The 22,524-nt window shown below is 35.4% G+C and overlaps 1 protein-coding gene and 1 long non-coding RNA gene across 11 annotated transcripts in view; one reads left to right on the top strand and one right to left on the bottom strand.

Annotated features, from left to right (window-relative positions):
• The window catches only part of LOC105880432 (uncharacterized), a 105,614-nt gene extending 91,276 nt beyond the window's left edge, over positions 1 to 14,338 (bottom strand). The window contains exons 1-4 of one of the 5 annotated variants that reach the window (XR_001158226.3): positions 14,301 to 14,338; positions 11,061 to 11,167; positions 5,872 to 5,983; positions 4,069 to 4,286 (exon numbers count right to left, since the gene is read on the bottom strand). This is a non-coding gene — a long non-coding RNA (uncharacterized LOC105880432). Of the gene's footprint in view, positions 1 to 4,068; positions 4,287 to 5,871; positions 5,984 to 11,060; positions 11,168 to 14,035; positions 14,275 to 14,300 lie in introns of those variants that run through there. The other 4 variants (XR_001158232.3, XR_001158231.3, XR_012921705.1 and 1 more) reach the window with 4 other exon arrangements.
• Positions 14,339 to 14,366: 28 nt separating this feature from the next.
• TMEM161B (transmembrane protein 161B) overlaps positions 14,367 to 22,524 on the top strand; it is an 82,020-nt gene continuing 73,862 nt past the window's right edge. For 3 of the 6 annotated variants that reach the window (XM_076008162.1, XM_076008159.1, XM_076008158.1), the window contains exon 1: positions 14,367 to 14,502. Coding sequence is in view for 3 of the 6 variants with exons in the window: in XM_012781464.2 (XP_012636918.1) it covers positions 14,500 to 14,502 (3 nt within the window). In the remaining 3 variants the exon portion in view is untranslated. The remainder of the gene's footprint in view (positions 14,503 to 22,524) is intronic. The other 3 variants (XM_012781464.2, XM_012781462.2, XM_012781461.3) reach the window with 1 other exon arrangement.

Here is a 22,524-nt window from a genome sequence, read left to right as displayed (position 1 = left end):
AACACCAGGCACCACTGATCTGTTTTCCATCACTATAATTTTGCCATTTTAAGAATGTTGTATGAACACAATCATACAATATATAATCTTTTGAGATTTGCTTTGCTTGAATTCTTCAAGTGATTGGGAAGGTGCTAATTTTGGGCCCTGTTTTATTTATTTATTTTGTAAATTTTAGTCAATTTAGTATATGTATACTGGTATCTCATGGCAGATTTGTTTTGTTTTGTTTTGAGACAGTCTCGCCCTGTCACCCTGGGTAGAGTGCAGTGGCATCATCATAGCTCACTTCAGCCCCAAACTCCTGGCTTTAAGTGATCCTCCTACATGACCCTCGCAAGTAGCTGGGACTACAGGGGCAAAACACAACACAACACCCAGCTAATTTTTCTATCTTTAGTAGAGACAGAGTTTCCCTCTTGCTCAGGCTGGTCTCAAACTCCTGAGCTCAAGCCATCCTCCTACCTCCACCTCCCAGAGTGCTAGGACTATAGGCATGAACCACCATGCCCAACCTGGGCTCTGTTCTTTTAGGATGTGCTTCCTGACACTGAACTGAAATGGCCTATAAACAAGTGAACAAGTTTGTAAGTGTTTTAACCTTAAGCTGAAATGGCTTACTATAGCTCTTGCCAATGGGTCCAGTTCTATCCTCTGAGACCCTTCAGTAGAATTGTGGTCCCTTTTCCACATGGCAGAATGTCAGATACTTGAAGACAGTCATGATTTCACAAATATATTCTAGGCTAACCATTCATATTTTCTTTCAACCCTTCCTAAGATGAGCTTCTTCATCATCCTATTTGCTTTTATGTAAAAGGGTCCCAGATTTCTTATGGTGCAAAATATTGAACAAAATACAGTAGTATACAGACTATATACATTTTCCAATTATACATATCCACTGCAGAAAATAATGAAATGCCCTTGCCTTTGATTTAGTATATCATGAGTATTTCCTCAGATCATTAAAAAATATTTATAAATCTATTTTTAAAATTTTAAGCTGAGTACTTCATTTTAAAATAGTGTTTATTTTTTGAATGTGTTACATGAATGTGGTACAAAATTCAAAATGTTGAAGATGTTTTAAAGTAAAAAACCATGTCCCTCAGACTTCTAGTTGAATATAATATGCTATGCTATGCTATAAAAAATATATTTCAGAAACTCTTTTTTAGATACATAATTCTCTATGATTATGACATTCTATTAAATAGCTATACCATCTTTTTAATCATTCATCTTAAAAATTTTTTGCTATTATAAATAATTCTGTTATAAACTTCCTTATAACTTTATGAATATATTTTAGATTATTTCTTAAAGTAAATTCCTAGAAGAAAATTGCTGCATCAAATAGTACAGCAATTTGGCTTATACATAATAACTTTCCACAAAATTACTATTTTATGTTGTACCAGCAGTATATAAGTGTTCATTTGTGGCAAATTTTTTCCAGCTTATTAAATGTCTAAAGGTGTTCCACATATCTCGGTTCCCATCCATCTCATACAATTAATATAGATCATTGATTTTTTTAAATTTTTACTAAATATAATGCTTTATAATTAATATTTATGTTGTAGTATATTTTATCTCTTACAGATCTGTTTTATTCACCACATTTTAAACTCCTATAGTCAAAGGACAATACCTTATTTAATATTCTAAAGCCTAATATGGATATTTACACAGAGTAGATATTCCATAAATTTGTGACATCTATGGACAATTATGGACAATGGACAATTATGTCCATTTAGAATTTAGCCCAGAGTCAACATCAAGTTGTTCTAAAGTTTGGAAAGCACCCTATCCTTCTCAACTTTGAATCAGGTAAAGATTTGGTAAATATGGGTTCTATATCTTCATTCAAGTCAATGAAATACAGTGTTGACCCAATGAGGACTGTGGATCTATAGTAAAAACCTTTGGAGAGGCTGACTGCCATCCCAGAGTCAGTATCCTTCGGGTGCTAAGTCATTCTCTGAAGGTATTATCATCCAGCCTCCCCATCACAACTTACGAGTATATGATGATAAATGTCAGTAATACCTGGTGGGCCTAGATATATACTGCCTACTGCATTTTACTGGACTAGCATAATGACCTTGTCAGGAAGAAAATTAAATTATACTGAAATAAATTATTGTTGGTAAACCCATATTGTATTGCATTGATTATAGATGCTCCCAGAGCATCTCTTTCTCTTATAGATGCTCCCAGAGAATCCTTTAATAATTCTTTTCAGATTCTTGCCTAGGATCAACATGGTCTTGACTGGAGATTATAGGTATTAGAGAATCTCAGCTGAATGAATAATGAATGTCTCAGTCAAGTAAAGATTGAAGGGAGGTTTCCAAGTGATATGAATTTCCATTTTATATCACTGGAAGCCCTTTAGTTGTCCATGATCTTTTTTGTATTTCTGAAGATGTGAATACTTGGGACTATTGAAAAAGTTCTTTTTACTGTGAGTAGCTTAGATGGAATTGCGTAAAGTATCTGCTTGCAGACAGCTGTTACTCCTGCTCCAGATTAAGGGGGTGGAGAGTGGGAAGCATTTGTCAATGAAACAGAGTCACTGTCTCTGAGCACATGAAATACTCTTTGGGGGATCTTTGGATATTGGCTTAGCTGCCACATGGTTTCATGGTTCTGGTAACACATAGTAACCCTAACAGTCCTCTTTCAAACCTTGGTAATCTGTCAGAGCAGAGACTGTATTTGGTAATTCACTGCCTTCACTCTGTTTCACATAGTTCTTCAAGAAGTCCCTCAAACCTTCTCCACCCTCCCACCACCTGTTTCATCAGCTCTTACTCCCTCCAATCCAGGAAAACTAATTGTGATGATTAATTTTGTGTGTCAACTTGATTGTGTTAAGAGATATTCAGATAGCTGGTAAAATATTATTTATAGGTGCCTCTGTGAGGGTGTTTCTGGAAGAAATTAGCATTTGAGTCATTAGACTGAGTAAATAAAATCTGCTCTCACGACTCTGGGTAGACATCATCTAATCTATCCTATCTATTTGGGAGCTGGCCCAAATACAACAAAAAAGGCAGAAGAAGAGTGAACTTGCTATCTTCTAGAGCTGCTATATCCATCTTCTCCTGCCTGTGGACATCAGAGCTTCTAGTTCTTGGGCCTTCAGACTCCAGGACTCACACCAGCACTATTCTCCCCATTCTCAGGCCTTGAATTGGGGATTACATTATTGGCTCACCTGGTTTTCAGGCCTTTGAACTTGAATTGAATTACACCACTGGCTTTCCTGGATCTCCAGCTTGCAGACAGAAGTTCTTGGGTCTCTATAATTGCATGAGCCAATTCACAAAATAAAACTCCTATCTATCTATCTATCTATCTATCTATCTATCTATCTATCTATCTATCTATCTATCTATCTATCTATCCATCCATCCATCTATCTATCATCTATCAAAAGAGAAGCTGAGGCACAATACATTTTATTTATTTATTTATTTTTGAGACAGTTGCCCGGGCTAGAGTGCTGTGGCATCACAATAAAGTTTTAAAGAGATTATTTGAGCAAGTAGCAACTCATGAATCAGGCAACTCCACACCAGAAGCAGTTTGGGAGCTTCACTGATAGAACAGAGGTGGGAGGCTTTTATGGGAGGAACATGAAAGTAGAGCAAAAAAATTTGATTGGTCACAGTTATACAGTTGCCTTATTGATCTATCCTTTTAGAAAGTCCCTAGTTATAGAATTATTAAGTTTGACTGCTTGTGATTGATTGAGCTTAAGTTCTGCTTTTTAAAAAATATATTCATTTGTAAGCAATAGCTCAGACTAAGTTTCACGTGTGTTTGCAAATCAAGCAAGTTTAACTTAGGAGGCCTAACTGGTTTTGTCTGCTCAGGGATTCTTCAGGCCCAGGATCCATTTTAATTTGCTTTAACAATATGTATATCCTATTTGTTTTGTTTCTCTGGAGAACTCTGACTAATACACAAGTCTATTTGAGATATTACTGGATTCTGTTTAAACTCCGATTTAACTTTGCAGGGTTACCATAACAAATGACCACAAACTAGTGGCTTAAAACAACAGAAATTTATTCTTTTATAGTTTTGAGGCCACTATTCTGAAATCAAGGTGTCAACAATGCTGTATTTCCTCTGGAGGATCTAAGGGAGAGTCAATTCTTGGCCTCCTCCAGCTTCTGGTGGCTGTCAGCATTCCTTGATTTGTGACATTTTTCTGATCTCTGCCTCCATGGTCACATTGCCCCCTCCTCTTCTCCATGTCTTTTCTGTCATATAACAATACATGTCGTTGGATTTATAGCCAGCCAGATAATCCAGGATGATCTCTTCATCTCAAAATTCTTAACTATATCTGCAAAGACTTTTTTCCAAATAAGATGATGTTCACAGGTTCCAGGATTAGGACCTGATATATCTTTTGGGGGGCCACCATTCAACCTATCACATCTTGTTTAAGAATACTTTTTTTTCATTCTTTCAAGCTCTGCCTCTTGAAGCTTTGAAGAAATTCAAGGCTTGTTTTTTTTTCCCCCCCATCACCTTAGCTTTCAAGACTTGTGTCTCTATTGTAAGCACTTCTTTGGAAATAAATTCAATCCATTCCTTTGTTTCAGTTGTTTTGGGAATTTACCCTTCTTTGGGCCAAATGAATATGACACCAGTGGGGGAGGAAGTCACTTAGTCAAAAAGCAAATAAGTCAAGATTTAAGATTTCTACTTTTTATCCTGAAGCCAGACATTTTCTCATGTTTAGTGTCGTAGGGCCTATTCTGTTTTCTGTAATTCCTCAAAGATGGGGACCACTGTTCTCAGATCTCATTTGTACCCCCTACTTGTACCCTTCCAAAGCCTAGAATGTAAACCATTCATAGCAGATGATATAAACTAAATTCAAACTGTTAAGCACTCTCTTAGAATTTCTTTCCCTATTTGGGAATATTTATACCATGCTTTTGAGTAATATTAACAGGTTGCTATTTATTGAGTCACCACTGTTAGCCCGGCTCAGTGTTTTGAATGTGTTACTTCCATTACTCAGAACAATCCTATGAGAAAGATATGGTTATTTCCATTTTATGGATGGGGAAAAGGACAATCTAAGTAAGGTAGCTAGTAATGTTGTCAAAAGACAAAATTTCTAGAAATTTAAAGATCTAATTGGCTTTTATTAGTGATTCTGGAATTGGGCACCATGTCATTTTATGAAATAGACTAGGTGCTCTGATAAGCTAAGCAGAGGAGGTGGTCTTTCTAGGCAGAAAAGGGATAAAGAAGGCAAAAATAAGGAATAAAAAGTGAATTGGTCATATCAAAGTTACTTTCTTTATGGGGTTAAAGATGAGGGGACTTCCTTATCATGCTAGCTAAAACTGGCCTGTTTGAAAATTTGGCTATTGTCTCTCTTCTGATTTCTGGAAGGTCAGATAAAAAACTTAGTTTTGGTTTGGCGACCTGGAATTTTAGCATGAGTGACACCATTTTGGTTTGCTCTGGTAGGGCCTAGTGCAGGAGCTCTGTCCAAAATAATGGGCTCCCATAAATTTTAACAGAGAATTCAAACCCAGGTTTGCCTGACCCTACAAACACATGTTCTTTCTATTATGTCAACCCACTTTTCAAATTTTCTTTGTAGAAAATGAAGCAAATAATAGTTAGGGAAATCCACTTTCTTTATCAGTTCTAACCTTACACCAGAAGCTGCAAGTGGGCTTTTCCCTTCCTTGATCATCTTCTGGTTCTGAACAGAATTTTAAAAGGCTTGTTCTTTGTCCTCTTTTAGCATTTTTTGCAAGTCTCACCTCATTTGGGGGCTTCAGGTTTCTTGACACTATCCTTTAGGGCCCATATTACCTTCTTATAATTATCCTTGGTATGTGGTTGCTTTCTCCCAAGGTTTCTGTCACTTCCAATTAGCCAAGCAATTCCTCCTTGTTGGTCAGAATTAGGTTCCCCAGTTGCTCTGCTGGGACATTAAATCATGAGAAAGGCATGTCAAACACTTGTTAGGTGTTTTGATTTTAGCCCAATACAACTTTTAAAAGGTGTCCAGCTATTTGAATTTTCATTTTTGATTGTTGCATGGCTACAGGTATTGACAAATATTAATACTATACTACAGGGCACTGTGGTATCAATAATGAACCCTTTTATGAAGGACTGCATGTGTCAGTACATGTTTGGAACCAGTTTTAAACCTCTTGCATAAAACACCCTAAAGCAGTTCCAGCCTTCCCATTGTCTATATGTACCTCTGGATATTTTCACACATTTCCATTTCTCACCTCCTACTCAAGTACATCATGTGGAAAAACATTTTCTATTTCTAATAAACTAAGTTATTTATGTATTACTTTTTGCATATAATCCCAAACCAGAAAATGGGAAGTTGGGTGGAGAATGTCTCTGAAGTAATACATACGTCAGAAAGTCTATGAATTAAGATTATAAAGTAGAGGGCTGTGAATTTGGGTGGGAAAAATATTATAACCTTAATTTTTGCTAACTTCTAAATGAAATTTAGCATTTCTTTCAACTTTGAGCATAGATAATACACCACAGTGTTATTAGAAGTATTGGTGCTCTTTTCACCTATAAAAATCACAAATATTTTCCTGTCATGTTACTATATATAGTTGTAGATATCTCAAGATACAACTGGAGTCCATTACTTCAAAATTATACATATTATCAGACCCTCCACTAGATTTTGTTATTTAATGCATTAATTAAAAAGCACATGTACAGTATACATTTGTTAAATATTTTTATTCCTGCATTTTAGTATGGTTTTATTTATAATCCTAAGTATCATATCACCATGCTTTCTTTGTTGGAAAATTTCTACTGATTCAATTTCTTACACAGGTATCAGGCTATATTTTCTATTTCTTTTTGCATACATTTTGAAATGTTATTATTTTTCTGGAAGCTATCTACTTCATTTATGTTTTCCCATTTATTATTATAAATATCTTCATGATTTCTCTTCAATCTCTGCAGCATTTGTAATAATGTCCTCATTTTCATTTCTAATATTCTTTATTTGTGTCTGCTTTTTCCTTCTTGGGCAATCATGTAAAAGATTCGGAAATGCTATTAGTTTGTTAAAACATAAAATTTTGGGATATACCAAGAACCCAGATTGGGTCATTATATAACACAGATATGTAACAGAACACCAAATTATACCCCATAAATATGTACAATTATAATGAATCAATTTAAAGAAAATAAAAAATTAAAATTTTTATAATTTTTGATTGTTACTCCTCTGCATTGAACACTTATTTGCTTTCTGTTTCACTTATTAAATTTTTTCTCTTCTATCTTCCATTCTTTTCCAATACCTTAGGTTAGATTATTAGCTCTTTAATTTTCAGTCCTCCTTAATTTAAGTATTTAAGGTTTTCAATGTCTCTGAAAGTACTGTTTTTGCTGCATTTTACAGCAAGTATGTAGTTTTTTGTCATTGTTCATTTCTGAATATGTATTTTCTATTTATCAGTGAGAATCCTTATTTGAATTTGACCCATCCTACATAGAAGTGGGTTTCTTATTTTCCAAATAAGAAAGGCTTTCTAGACTTCTGTTGTTATTGATTTCTAGCTTAATTATATGGTGATTAGAAAATGTGATCTAAATAATAGCAATTATTTGAAAATTTTAAAGACTTTTATAGTTAATTTCTGTAAATGGTTCATGTCCTTACAATATTTTTACTTCTACTTTTAGTAACAATGGGCTGGGTAATTTAGACTAGTCTTTCTTATGAGAACAACTAGAAAAGCTGGACAAAATATAAAACAAAAATCTGAAGGCATTAGAGACAGTGAAAAATCCAGAAGAAAAAAACAGAGTTGTTGAATTCAGCATTTATAATATCTTTTTCTCCAAGGTATCTGCTAATTCCTGAGATGATTGGTAAGAAGCTGGAGAGATCTTCTAACTCAAGGAGTTAAAAAGACAAAAATTGGAGTTCAGGGTCTGCTCTGGTAAACTCTGCAGGCTTTGAGTTAGGATCTCAAAGATCTACATCCTGAGAGAATGTATGAACTAAAAGTAGACCTGCCCAGTTTCTAATCATCTCAATTACTAATTAGATTAAGATGATCCTAGATTACTAGCACCCAAAACCCTTGTCAGTATACATGAATCCTTTCTTTATAAAATATCATCATACTGGACTTCAAGGTATAATTTCTTCATATACAATTCAAGCAAAATAGTTCTGATATTCAATAAAAAACAACATAACATAAAATAGCCAAATTTTATACTATATTTATAATATAATGTTTATAAAATAAACATAAATAATATAAAAATAACATAACATAAAAATAAAGGACATAAAAAACAATGTAATAAACAACGTCAATAAAGAAACAAGACAAGCACCAGATAATGGCAGACCCCATAGTTATTAGACACAGGCTTTAAAATAACTGTGATTATTATGTTTGAGAAAAATAAAAGATCAGATTGAGATATTGGATAAATAACTACAAACAATAAAACAGAACTAAACAGAAATGCTTGAACTAACAACAACCAAAAAGCTAAATAAATGCTTCAACTGATATTTTAACAGCTTAGAAACTATTAAAAATAAAATAGTGAACTGAAATGGTCAGAACTATCCAGAATAAAACATAAAGAGAAAAAATATGAATGGAAAACATAAAGGATAAAATGAGGTAGTCTAATACGCATATAAGTGGAGTACCTGAAGAAGAAGGGAAAGAAGAGAGTGAAAGCAGAAGCAGAATCTGATGAGATAAGCTGAGAATTTTCTAAACAGTCTAAGGACATCAGATCCAGATTCAAGAAGTATTATAAACCTCAAAAAGAAAAGAAAAACAAAAAACAAAGAAAAGCAACACATAGGTACATCAAGCTTAAGACAAACATCTTAAAAGCAGCCACAAGATGAAAGAGATTACTTTTGAAGAAGCAAAACTAAAACTGACTTTCTCAGAAGAAATAATGGAAGCCAGAAGCAATAAAATGAATGTATATTCAAAATAAATTTTATTATTTAAAATTCATAATTTTATAAATAATTTTATAAAATTTATAATAATTTTAGCTGCCAATTTAGCAAAAATGTTCCTAGAAAATGAAAGCAAAATAAGACAGTTTCAAGATACAAAAATTTAGAGAACCTTTCACCAGCAGACATTCACAAAAGAAAATACTAAAGTATGACCTTCAGAGAGAAGAAATAGGATCCCAGATGGATGTTCACACACAAGGAATCACAAAGCAACATAAAAAGGGAAATGTTTGGGTAAATGCAAATGTACACTACCTGTATAAAAATAATAATGTCTTGAGAATTTAGGAAATACATATTAAGAATACACAAAGTATATAACATGGGGTGGGATAGTAAATTAAGTTGAAATATTCTTAAGTCCTTACATTGTCCAGGAAGAGGTACAATACCAAATATTATATATATTAGAAGTTGATGAACTAAGGTTCCATGTTTTAATATCTGAGGTAAACCCTTAAAAGAATACTAGAAGATATATAACTGCCCAACTTATGTGGTAGGAGAAATGGAATAATTAAAAATAACCAATCTAAAAGGCAAAAGAAGAGCAAATGAATATAGGGGAAGTAGGACAAATAAAAAAAGAGCAAATAATAATACACTTAAGTCCAAATGTATTACATGTAGGCAGACTATTCCAATTAAAAAACAAATATTATCAAATTAGATTTTAAAATATATTATTTCATATCACTCCTAAGGTTAAAATGTTCTCATTTTTTTTCCCATTGTGCTTAAAATAAAATCTAAGCTCTTACCTGGCTTTCAAAGCTAACATAAGTTACAGTATTCTAGTCTGCAGTCACTATGCTTCAACCATGCAGGTATTTTTGTGGCTCTTGAAATATTCCAAGTTAATTTTGCACTGTTGTCCCTCTGCAAGCAATGGTTTCCCCAATTTTTACAAAGATGGATTCTCTTCTCAAATAGCAGCTTACGTGGTACTTTCTTAGCTTGCCTAAATCATGTAATCTAAATAGTCATGTTTTTATTTCCTGCCTAGTACTTATCATTTTCTTATATTTTTGTTTATTTATTATTACTACTAAAATGTAAATTCCCTAATAGTAGGGACCATGTCTGCTTTATCCGACCTGGGCCAGTTCACCCCTCCTTCGGTAACCTGGTGGTCCCCTACTCCCAGGAGGTCACCATATTGATACCATACATGGTGCGCACACCTGATTGGCATAGCGCACTACAGCCCAGAACTCCTGGATTCAAGCAATCCTCCTGCCTCAGCCTCTAGAGAGTACCTGGGACTACAGGTGCACGCCACTGTGTCTAGCACGTCTGCTTTATTATACCACTGTTTCCTCAGAGTGCAGAACAGTGACTGGTACACAGTTGATATTCAATGAATACATAATGAATAAATGAAGCTAATTTAGGTTTTAGTCACATAAGTAATTTCATATTTTTTGTATGGCTCTTGATGGTAGTGGTTGTTTAAAGTCTTTCCTGATATAAAAAGGTATCAAATGGTATTAAAATTCCATTATGTATGTTAGTGGTTCCTGAAATTGTGGATTGTACAACTTGTGTAAAATTTTAAGGGGTTATTCTATCAATTACTCAGATATGTGGTATAATCCTAGGTACAACTATGGTACGAAACATGGAAATAAAGAAAAAATTCAGAGGAAATCTACTGAATTGTTAAAAGATTGCAATATATTTCTGAATAATATTTTTTTCCAAACTAATTTTGAATATAAAAAAACACTGTCATACATTCTTTGCTTCAGTAAAAGAAAGTGCGCAGATTTAAAAATCCCAAATACAGAAAGGTTGTTTTAGAGTATTAATGCCAGGACTGGTGCCTGATATTTTGGTTACTTTTTATTTTGTGCTTAGGATTTTTGCATGTCAAAGTAATTGCCCTGGGTACAATTTTACATCCTACTGTGGCTTAATTTGGGGTATTATTATTGTATAATAAAACTATCATAAATGGGTGACTTAAATAACAGAAACTTACTTCTCACAGTTCTGGAGGTTGTAAAGTCAGAGATCAGAGTGCCAGCATGATCAAGTTCTAGTGTAGGCCCTCTTCCTGTTTTGTAGTTGGCTGCCTTCTTGGACTCTCTTCACATGGTGGAAAGCAGAGAAAGGAGGGAAACAAGCTTTTTGGTATTTCTCCTTTAAAGGCACTAACCCCATCAATGAGGGTTCCACCCTGATAATTTAATCACCTCCCAAGGGCCCCACCTACTAATTCTATGCCATTGAGGATTCAGGTTTCAACACATGAATTCTGGGGGTATAGAAATAGTCTATAAAAAGTCCTTTTAACTTAGAAAATAGACATCTTCCATTTGAAAGATTAATCTAACAGCTTTTTAAAAGAACTAGATAATATTCCATTAAGCATATATTACAGAATTGACCAATCTTATTGTTGAACATAAGATTGTTCCCAACTTTATTACCATTATAAGTAGATAAGCATTGCTATAATTAACATCTTTGTCCATAAAGCTTTTTTTTTTTTTTTGGAGACAGGGTCTCACTTTGTCACCCAGGCTGGAGTGCAGGGGTTCCATCGCAGCTCACTACAGCCTCAAAGTCCTGGGCTTGTGATCCTCTCTCTTAGCCTCCCAAGTAGCTGGGACTAGAGGTGTGTACCACCATGTCCAGCTAATTTTTATCTTTTAAAGAGATGGGATCTTGCGGTGTTGCTCAGGCTGGTCTCAAACTCCTGGCCTCCAGTGATGCTTCTGCTTTGGCCTTCCAAAGTGCTTGGATTACAGGCAGGAGCCACTATGCCTGGCACATAAAGCATTTTAGGGGTAATTTACAGGAATATTTTTGTCTATCATGTTCATTTAAATAATATTTATTAAGGGGAGGGTGGGCAAAAAACAAAACAAAACAAAGTCCCAGCTCTTGAGTCATTTATAATCCAATTAGGAAAACAAATCTACAGTAGGAAAAAAAATTACAAAGAAAGCATATAATATTCACACTTATTATGAAAAACTAGCAGAAATTTCTTAGAGGAGAAACTAATCAGAACATTTTGTGAAATATATTGTTGATTGAGTTCCAAGTCTGTGCGATTGTTGTCAGGGGAGGTAACTTTTTGTTGGTGCTTGTAAGTGTTTGAGAACAGTTGTCACATGGGACATTCAACTCATCACAAAGCCCTATGGTAAGCAAATAAGACTTTTCTCAAAGATTGCCCTCCTAACTCTCTTGCCAAAACTACTAAATTTCTTTTTAATCTCCATCACCTATATCTTTTGTTTATTTTCATAATTCTCCCCTTTCTTTGTATCTTTGTCAAAGATGACTACCTATTTTAAGCAATGGAAACAGGCAAATTTCTCTACTTTAAGGCAGGCAACCAATAGAAGACATTATTCTATAGAATAAAAAACACTGGGCAACATTGCTTTAAAACATACATACATTTTAATCATTAAAAAAAACAGATTTTTCATACTGTAACAAAGATAACTGTGAGAAACATGAATATTAAAGGATATTAACCAAGGGTTATTTATCAACTTGCCATATACCAAATAAGGAACATAGAACCTGTGATCTATTAAAAATGATAAGCAAATAACAAAAACTGACTGTGATTTCTTTTCATGGTTTTACTCTGGCAGGAATGGATTCCATCCTGATATTAATTCCAGTTTTACTGTCACATAGAAGGAGATGCTCTGTGAACCTCAATGAGGCTGCCAGGTTTAGGACAGATGTAAGAACCACAGTGTCAGAAATGAAAGAGTAAGACTTCACAGGATGTGTTGTCTCTGACAGGCTGATAGCCACTTTCCTTCTCCACCTTTTCTTCCTCAAGGATAGCAGCTGCTTCCTACAGATACAGCACCAGACAATTCCAATCCTTCTCTACTACACTAACCATTTGCAGATGCCCTGGAGCTAGTCTATTTACAACCTTGTCCCCATACTGCAGAAGTGGAACCCTCAGGGAAGTTCTGGATACATCCTTAGCAGGATCTGTTTCACAAACCTATTCCCCTGCCCCATCCCACCTCCAGCAGTTTCTGTCAATACTTATGATTCCTATATTTCCTTTCTCATGCTATTGACAAAACAAAATTTAAAGTAAAAGACTACATATACTCACTCATATATTCAGTCTCTGTCCCCTTTTCTAATATAAAGCAACTGCCCTAGGCATGCTTATTTGGAATGTCTGAGAACCCTGATTCCCCAGATCTTTGGGCTATTTATAGTTTGGATACCATTCTGTTCACGTACTTTGATAAAGTTAACATCCATAGCTACCTCTGCCTGCTAAACCTTCTTAACTTCTGAAGCTGCTTAGTTTCAACCTCCCCAATTCCTACTTCATTATAAAACTTGACAATATGGCAAAAAGAAAAAAAAAATTCTCATGGATGAAATTACAGATAGCCATGACTTAAGTAAGAATCTCTAAATTGTGAGAAAGATTTCTGGGTTGAAGGTGCTCTGTATATCCATTTCAAGCCTGCCTCCAGTACTATGTCTCATTATAATCAAATAAAAGTCAGGAAAAGTTGACTGGTATAGATTTTGGAAAAAAACCACAAAATTAAGAAGTACAGGGGGTTTCATTTCTTTCCATTTTTTTTTTTTTTTTTTTTTAACTAAAAGGAAACCTTCCATATTGGAATGTATTAAACACACAGAATTTTCTTCCTGGTTTCTGTCTGCTCTTGGTAGATGTCCTTCTGGCTTCAGCTGGTATGTGTGAATAGTGAAGAAACTTCTCGCGACCAGATTCAACTGCCCTGAGGTAGGGTAGAGCTGGAGAACGCATAGTGATAGGGCACAGAAGCGACAAAGGGACAGATCTACAGAGATGAAGAAAGACTCCAAGAAGGGGCAGAATCAGGAAAATGAAAGGGTAAAAAGAGAAAAGGCATTGGCTAAGCAGAGACGATTACAGTGCTGTCTCAGCACGCGCACGGTAACTGTGGTCTTCACCCTCACCAAATCCTTTGCGTCTGGGGTCGACTCCCACCCCAGCCATCAACTTGCGCCTGCACCACCTTCCAGCTTCAGGGTGCACTCCTGCCGAAAGAACCCAACCTACCTCAGGTTCCTCGCAGGCGCAGCAACGCCGCTCCGCCCGCCCACCTACCTGCGCTGCGCCTGCGCCTCCCCCGCGCGCTCTCAAGGTCAGCACCGCCCCTAGCCCCTAACTTAGCACCCACGGAAGTTGCTTTAGTTTAGAGGACGTCCTGCGTATCCTCACCTCTGCGTGGCGGCGTGAGGTCGATGGCGTTCAGGAGAGGGGAGGAACTTCCTGTCCCTCGCGGGGAGAACTTCCGGCAGAACCGGAAGATCCTCTCCCTCGCGGTTTCCAGAGGCTCTCGGCTGCAGGGCGCGGAGGTGAGGTCTGGGACGGTTCCGGTGACTCCAGGGTGCCTGGCCCACGACCTAGCCTAGGCGTCATGGTGAGTCCTTCTGTGAGGGCAGAGTGACAGAAATGGGGAAAAACGGGCCGGGAGATCAGTCCTTTGAAAAGAGCGGGTCGGGCGCTCTTTTCAGAATGGAACGGGCTGGAGCGCTGGGATGAGCTGCTGGACACGACCCACCACCTGCCCCAGAGTGCTTGAGCCCTGGCGGAAGCAGCATCGGTCCTGCCGGGCCGCGAGACTAGCGGAACGGAGGTGGAAGTGAATCTGTCGGGGAGTGTGGAGGAGGTAGCCTGCCTGTTCCTGGCCCATTCACTCTGTATGGCCTGTGGCGCCAGGTGGTCCTAGTGTTGACCTTGCCCGGACGATCACCTCTCCACCACCTTTCTCAGCCGCAGGGCAGTGGTGAAGAACTTAAGATCTTAGTGATGTTTTTGGCCTCTCCAAGTGGACACAGAGGGTCCCCTTCTTCAAGAGAGTCAACACCTGTCATTTAAAAAAAGGGCAAAGTCCGTTTATCGTTCAAACTCAGTCACTTCAGGATTGGAAAAGGTGTCAAATAAAAAATGCAAATTTAGTAAGGGACATACTTTCTTCGAAAGGAATATTGCAAGGGTGTGGAGGAAGGAACTATTGCAATAGGGGGAATGCCTTGACCATAAAATCTGCAAGCGTCTCAAAGGTTAGGTAAAAAGCCTTTTATGGGAAAGGGTAAGTAAGGCTAGAAAGAAGTAGGATGTGGGGAAGTAGGTTGCAAGGGTGGTATAACCAGAGAATATTTTAGCCTGAGGCCAGCCTATTATGAGAAAGAACTGTTCAGGAGGGTTTATATATATATATTGAGGTTTGTATATGCTGTTTCAGGCTGAGGGTAGGCCAAAGTCCAGAGGCCTAGGAGAAGAGAATCTTAAAGTTTGGTTAATAAGCATTTTGTTACTATTGATCTGTGGGGACAAGTAGTTCAGCAAGGCATTTATGAGGCAGAGAATGGGAATTAGAAGGGTCAGATCTGGCCTTGTCATAAGTAAACAAGGGATGGTGGTAGGATTTTAAGCTAAATGAGATTAATTTAATTCTCTGGGGAGCAGTGATTCTTTGTAGTGAGCCCAGAACACAAAAGGAGTGGCAGAGTTCCTAACCTTTGCTGTTTTTCAAAATCACAGGACTCTGATAAAGTTCAACATTGTCATTTTCTTGACTACATAAAAGATTTCAAACCCACATATGCAGGGGCTTGCTTCTGTCTTGGAATTCAGCTTCCTTTTGCCATATATTTTCAGGGCCAAATATTGTAACATTAAGTTACTGTGTGTGATGATTGACTTTTGAATGACTTTCAGAAACTTAATGTAAAAAAAACAAAGACCTGCAAAATCTCTTTCTTTGAGGGCGTTTTTTTTTTTTTTTTTTCCAAACCTCAGTGAATAATATGGTTTGTATTCATTAAGGGAGTTTTGTTTCTTTTCCTTTGTGTTAATGAGTGTAGACAAAGAGGAACAATAGAACTGGAAAGAACCAAAGCCCAATCACTCACCTCCTACCCACCTAAAACTCATATTTCTTTGACTTCTTGTTCTGAAAAGTTGAAGATAAAGTGTAATTAAAATTCTTAAATTCATCGCAGTCGCAGAAAAGCTGAATGTGAACTTGTTCCCAGTATTCAGAAATACTAAAAGTGGAATCCCTCTATTGCCAGCTCAAAAGAGGTAGTTATGTTAGAAAGTAATGTAATTTCATGCTGTTTTTCCAAATGTCACTTTAGAACGAACTACCAGGGGCCAGCTAGTTGGCTCTCTGCATTCTGGCATTGCTTTTATTTCTGAGTTAATTACTTGACTGAGTTTTATCTTTCCCAGCTATGAAATTGATAATGTCTATATGTGCAAATATGGTCAATGCTTGAAGTTTTCCAAAAGAAAGGATTTAACCATTAAATGAAGTGAACATAGTCTGAATTTATTTAAGATTCAGCTTGATTGAAATCAGAACCTCTTTTGCATTAGTTGAGCCTAATGATATAATGGCAAAAACCTTAGACTTGAACTCAGAAGACCCAGATTCTCCCCATTATTATATGAATTTGGAAAAATCATTCAATTTTGATATGAATTCCAAATTCCTCCTAGTTAAGAGAAGGACTTAATGAGGATTAAATAACCTTTTTATTTGTACATTATGGTCCTATAACTCAGAACTTTTCAGTATAGGTACATGTTTCTGATTAAATTTGGTCTGATTTCCACTGGGTTTTTTACCTAGCCATTTTGGTTTAAGTTTGATTTTGTTTATCATTCCTCTTTTCATTTTTTCTTACATCATGTAAGTAGTAATTGAAATCTTTGTCCATATGTTTGGCCAAGTATTTCACTACTATCTTAAATACTACTCCAGAATGGAAAACATCTCTTGGAACATTTTGATTTTATTTTGGTTTTAATCAATTATAATCTCATTCTCTGATAAGTTATGTAGACCAGAACTCAATAGATGTCTGTCCATAAGATTCTTATATTGTGAGCAAATGACCTTAGGATTATGAACCAAACTAAAAATACTGAGCTCACTCTGAATTTGTGTGCTTTCAAGTTGTGAAAATGGTGTGTTGAAACTATACTAATGGAATAAAACCATATGTTTTATTGTACTTTCCTTTCTGAAAATTACAGACCACCTAAATCAGATAGAAATCTTTTTACTATTCAAGCTAATTTGTGGGAGAAAGGTAGATTAGAGCTAGCTCCTGGAACTGTAGGTATTTCATGGTTTGTTTATGTAGCATCCTGTAATTTACAGCTGGGATTGAGGTATGGTCTGTTGGGGGTAAAAAAGATCATACGCCTCTGCCATAGTCAATTGGAATTAACATAAAGATTTATTTTGGGGGGTGGTGGTGTGGAGAGGAGTGTTGGGAAGAGATAATGTGGTAAATGTTATAAGAGAAGTACATGTAATATACTCAAAGAATACAGAGGAAAGACATTAAGTCTGACTTCCTGGGGGCTGGTCATGTATGTAGTAAGTGACTTCAACTTAGTTTTGAACAGTTAGTTAAGGTACTAGTTCTCAAACTTGAGCTTACATAGCAATCACCTGTGATGCTTGATAAAAATGCTTACCAGGGCCTCCTTATTGGGGGGTGGGAATGGAGTTTTAGAATCTTATTTTTAATGAATTTTGCAGTTAAGTCTTTCTTTTTCTGTTTTGAATTCTTATCCTGCACTGGATGCAGTTAAATCATAAGCTAGTAGCTCTTAAACCACTGTGAGAGGAAAATGCAGGCACAAGAGACTTTGATGGAAATATTGGAGGTCCCTTCGATAGCTGAGTGATAATCAGATGTGCAGTTTGAAGGATGGATTCTGGTCAGGTTTTAACAATTAACCACATACTGGTAGAGATTTGGGTTTTCTTTTGACTTTTCTCCTTGACTACTTTCCTAAAGAGGCCTAATTGAAATAATATTATAGACTGACTATTCTCTTGGTTAGTAATTTGGTTGATTCTTAAGATTGGCTTATACTTTGAGCTGTGATGCACTTTTTAAAAAATTTCATTCTTTGTTTTTTGCACTGGAACAAATGCTTAAAGTGAATTAAGTTGATTTTGGAAAATCCAAGTTAATCTTAAGTGTTCAGTTCTAAGACAGAACTTATTTTCTTGCTATTGTAATGTGGTTTAGGCCATGGTACTAAGTTAAGAATGAACACAGCTTATCCTAGAGGAACTTGATAGAAATAGATTTAAGTGTAAACTGCCTTCCTACTCTTTCTATACCACCTACCCTTGAGTTATAGGAAAAAAAAAGTTAAAGTCCTGGTGAAATGAATATTCTCTTGGTTTTGATTAAAATGATTGTACCTTTTGTTTCACCACATAAACATTTAAAAAATTGTACTATTATCTCAAAGGTAGTTGTTCAAACATTCACTTATTTATTTACCGTTTATATTCCAGCTGCTCTTCTTGGCAACAAGGATATAACTGTAATAAAACAGAGACAATCCCTGTTCTTACAGAGCTTACATTTTATTGGTAGAGGCTGATGATAATCGACACATGAAGCAGAGTAAGGGGGATAGAAAATGCCTATTTTAGATAGGGCCTTTAGGGAAAGCCTCAATGAGGAGATGACATTATAACAAATTCAAAGTCATATATATTCATTCGTATATATATATATGTGCTTGGTACCTATGAGTATAAATTTAACTATACCCTAAAATATTATTGTAGTACAGTATATCTGAAAAGCATGCACAAAGCTCATACTGTTTTTAGTTGTATATTATGTCTTTTAATAAACTTATTTATTGTCACCTTTCCAAACAGTAAACAGAAAAATAATGGAAATGTGTGTTTTTTTAAAAAATCTATAGTAGTAGATGATAATGAAATTTTATTTAATTGATTTTATTTTTGTGCCATGTTAAAAACACTTTTTGTGAATTCTTTATTTTTTTTTTTTAGAGCAGTTTAGGTTCACAGCAAAATTAAGAGATACAGAAATTTCCCGTATACTCCCTGCCCTCACACATGCATAGCCTCCCCCATTATCAACTTCCTTCAGAATGACACATTTCTTACAATTGATGAACTTAAATTGACATGTCATAATCACCCAAAGTCCATAATTTACATTGAGATTTGTTCTTGGTGTTGTATATTTTATTGGTTTGGACAGATGCGTAATGACATTATCTATCAATATAGTATCCTAGAGAGTATTTTTACTGCCCTAAAAGTCTTCTGTGTTCTGTCTATTCATCCCTCCCGATCCCCAACCTCTGGCAACCACTGATCTTTTTACTTTCTGCATGGTTTCACCTTTTCTAGAATGTCACAGTGGAATTATCCAGTATGTGGTCTTTTCAGATTAGCTTCTTTTGCATAGGAATATTCATTTAAGATTCCTCCATGGCTTTTTGTGGCGTGATAGCTCATTTCTTTATACGACTGAATAATATTCTATTGTCTGAATGTACCACAGTTTATCCATTCACTGAAGACCATTGTGGTTGCTTCCAAGTTTGGGCAATTATGAATAAAACTGCTATAAATATACATGTGCAGGTTTTGTGTCGATAGAAGTTTTTAACTCCTTTGAGTAAATACCAAGAAGTACAATTGCTGGATCATATGGTAAGACTATTTTAATTTTATAAGAAGCTACCAAACTGCCTTCCGAAGTGGCTGTACCATTTTGCATTCCCCAGCTATGAATGAGAGTTCCTGTTGCTCCACATTCTTGCCAGTATTTGTTGTTGTCAGTGTTCTGGATTTTGGCCATTCTAATAAGTGTATAATGGAATCTCATCGTTTTAATATGTATTTCTCTAATGATGTATGATGTAGAACATCTTTTCATGTGCTTACATGCCATCTATAAATCTTTGGTGAAGGTCTTTGGCCCATTTTTTAATAAGGTTGTTTTCCTATTATCGAGTTTTGAGAGTTCATTGTATATTTTGTATAACAACCCTTATCAGATATGTCTTTTGTAAATATTTTCTCCTAGTCTGAGTTGTCTTCTCATTTTCTTGACATTGTCTTTCACAGAGCAGAAGATTTTAATTTTAATGAAGTCCAGTTTATCAACTATTTCATGAGTTTTGCATTTGGTATTATATCTAAAAAGTCATTGCCTTACCACAGTCATCTAGGTTTTCTTGTTTCCTGTGTTATCTTCCAGGACTTTTATAATTTTGTATTTCACATTTAGGAATAGGATCCATTTGAGTTAATTTTTGTGAAGAGTGTAAGATCTGTATCTAGATTAAATTTTTTGCATGTAAATGTCTAGTTGTTCCAGCACCATTTGTTGAAGACTATCTTTTCTTCATTGTGTTGCTTTTGCCCCTTTGTCAAAGATTACTTGGCTATATTTATGTGGGCCTATTTCTGGCCTCTCTATTCTGTTCCACTGATCTATTTGTTTCCTCTTTTGCCTATAACACACTGTCTTGATTACTCTAACTTTATAGTAGATCTTTAAATTGGTTAATGTCAGTCCTCCAACTTTGTTCTTCTCCTTCATTATTGTGTTGGCAGTTCTGGGCCTTTTGCTTTTCCAAATAAACTTTAGCATTAATTTTATTGGTATCTACAAAATAGCTTGCTGGGATTTTGATGGGGATTGCATTGAATCAGGTAGATCAAGTTGGGAAGGACTGACATGTTGATGATATTGTATCTTCCTTTCCATGAACATTTGGTATCTCTCCATTTATTTAGTTCTTTGATTTCAGCCATCAGAGTTTTATAGTTTACTTCATATAGATCTTTTGCCTGTTTTGTTAGGTTTAACCTAAGTATTCATTTTTTTGGATGCTAATATAAAAGATATTGTATTTTTAATTTCAAATTCAACTTGTTCACTGCTGCTATAGGAAAGTGATGACTTTTGTACTTTTGTATATTAACCTTGTATCCTGCAACCTTACCATAATCACTTAGTAGTTCCAGAATATGCCACTGGTTTTTACTCTTTTATTACAGTTCTTACAGAATATAACTTATTTACCCCACATATTCTGATTTTACATTCATATCTTTTATTATATAAAATATAGTTCTGTTATCAGAATAGATTAAATGTCTTGGATTTTGGTTGTAAACTATAAGATTTAGAAAAACCTGCAACAATTTCAGCTTTTACTAGTTTGGTATTAAGACTTAGAATCTTAAAATCTGATTATAATTTTTTTTAAATAAAGTCTTTGATCAAGATATTATGAAAACCAATCTGCTTGTACACAGGTATTTCTAAAAATGACTCTTTGAAACGTAAAATAAGTTCATGGTATTGAAAGTCCTTGAACTAGAGCTTGACCTTTATAGTTTTGAGTCAAGATTTTGTCACTCTGAATGTGTAAATTTGTAAATATTATTGATATACATTTAGTTGAGTGTATATTGTGGGACACAAAAGGAGAAATATTCAATTTGTAGAGATTTAAAAAGGGTTTCATAAAGAAAAGTCGGTTGGACTAGACCTTTAAGGGTAAGTAAAAATGTGTCAGATGAATAAGAAATTGAATTTTACTTTTCCTCAATAATAATATTAACTACATTGATTTAGCAGTTAATATTTATCAGGTATTATTCTAAACTCTGCTAATATTAACTCATTTAAATCCATATGCAGTAGTTAAATCCTATGGGGTTTTTTTTTAGCCTCCATTTTACAGATGTAGAAAATAGCACAGCAAGATTTTGTCCAAAATCACACAGCTGGTGGTGATAAAATTTGACTTCTAACCAGATTTCTTGGCTACTGTGCTGTTGTGCCACTCTGATTATAGTTTATGTTAGATAAGATGGAAGGATTGAATTTCAGAACTCCTTCATATTCCTCTGCCTTAACAGCACCGGTTAAGGTAGTTCTTCATACCATAGCATTAATATTCCTTAGGCCTGAGGATGGACTTCTAGTAACACTGATGAGGTGAAGAGCAGTTACAGAAATTGGCAATGAGGAGTTGTGAACTGGAATTTCTTAGTGTAAACGTTTAGTGTGTCACTCTTGTTTTAAGTTTGTCTCACTGTTTTCCTGAGTCCTCTAAGGACTGGCTTACTCCCTTTCTTTTCACTTGGACTACCTGTTGCTTGCAACTAGAACTTTGTTTCCTCTCTAAGTTGCAAAGAAAAATATAATCTTGTAGAGCTCCTTGGCTTCCCTCCCATATGTTCAGCAAACAGTCCCTGCAAAGGTTTTTACTGCTAGGAGAATTTTCAAAGGTCTTCATCCCTTGTTATTTTTTTACAGCCATCAACTGTTTATTAATTTACTTATTACAGAGATCCTCTAGAGGAAAAATAGGTGATAATGGTAGGATCTTTGCAATACATCTTGTAAGTAGAGAGGTTTGGATTGTGAGGAAGATATGAGATAAATACTTTTCTCCACTGTGTAAAACTGGCTTATGAAGAAGGAGCTTCAACAAGTTGTCTCAATTTTATAAATACATAATTATGGACTATCAACAGTTAATGCTGTGAGTACTTGACACTATAAGGCTATGGCTGTTTTTTTTAAATAAGGTTAATACTTTGATCTTTGAT

The sequence above is a fragment of the Microcebus murinus genome, chromosome 11, assembly GCF_040939455.1.
Source record: "Microcebus murinus isolate Inina chromosome 11, M.murinus_Inina_mat1.0, whole genome shotgun sequence".
NCBI lineage: Eukaryota > Metazoa > Chordata > Mammalia > Primates > Cheirogaleidae > Microcebus > Microcebus murinus.
Note: the sequence above shows the minus strand (reverse complement) of the source record. Positions and strands in the feature narration are given on the sequence as shown.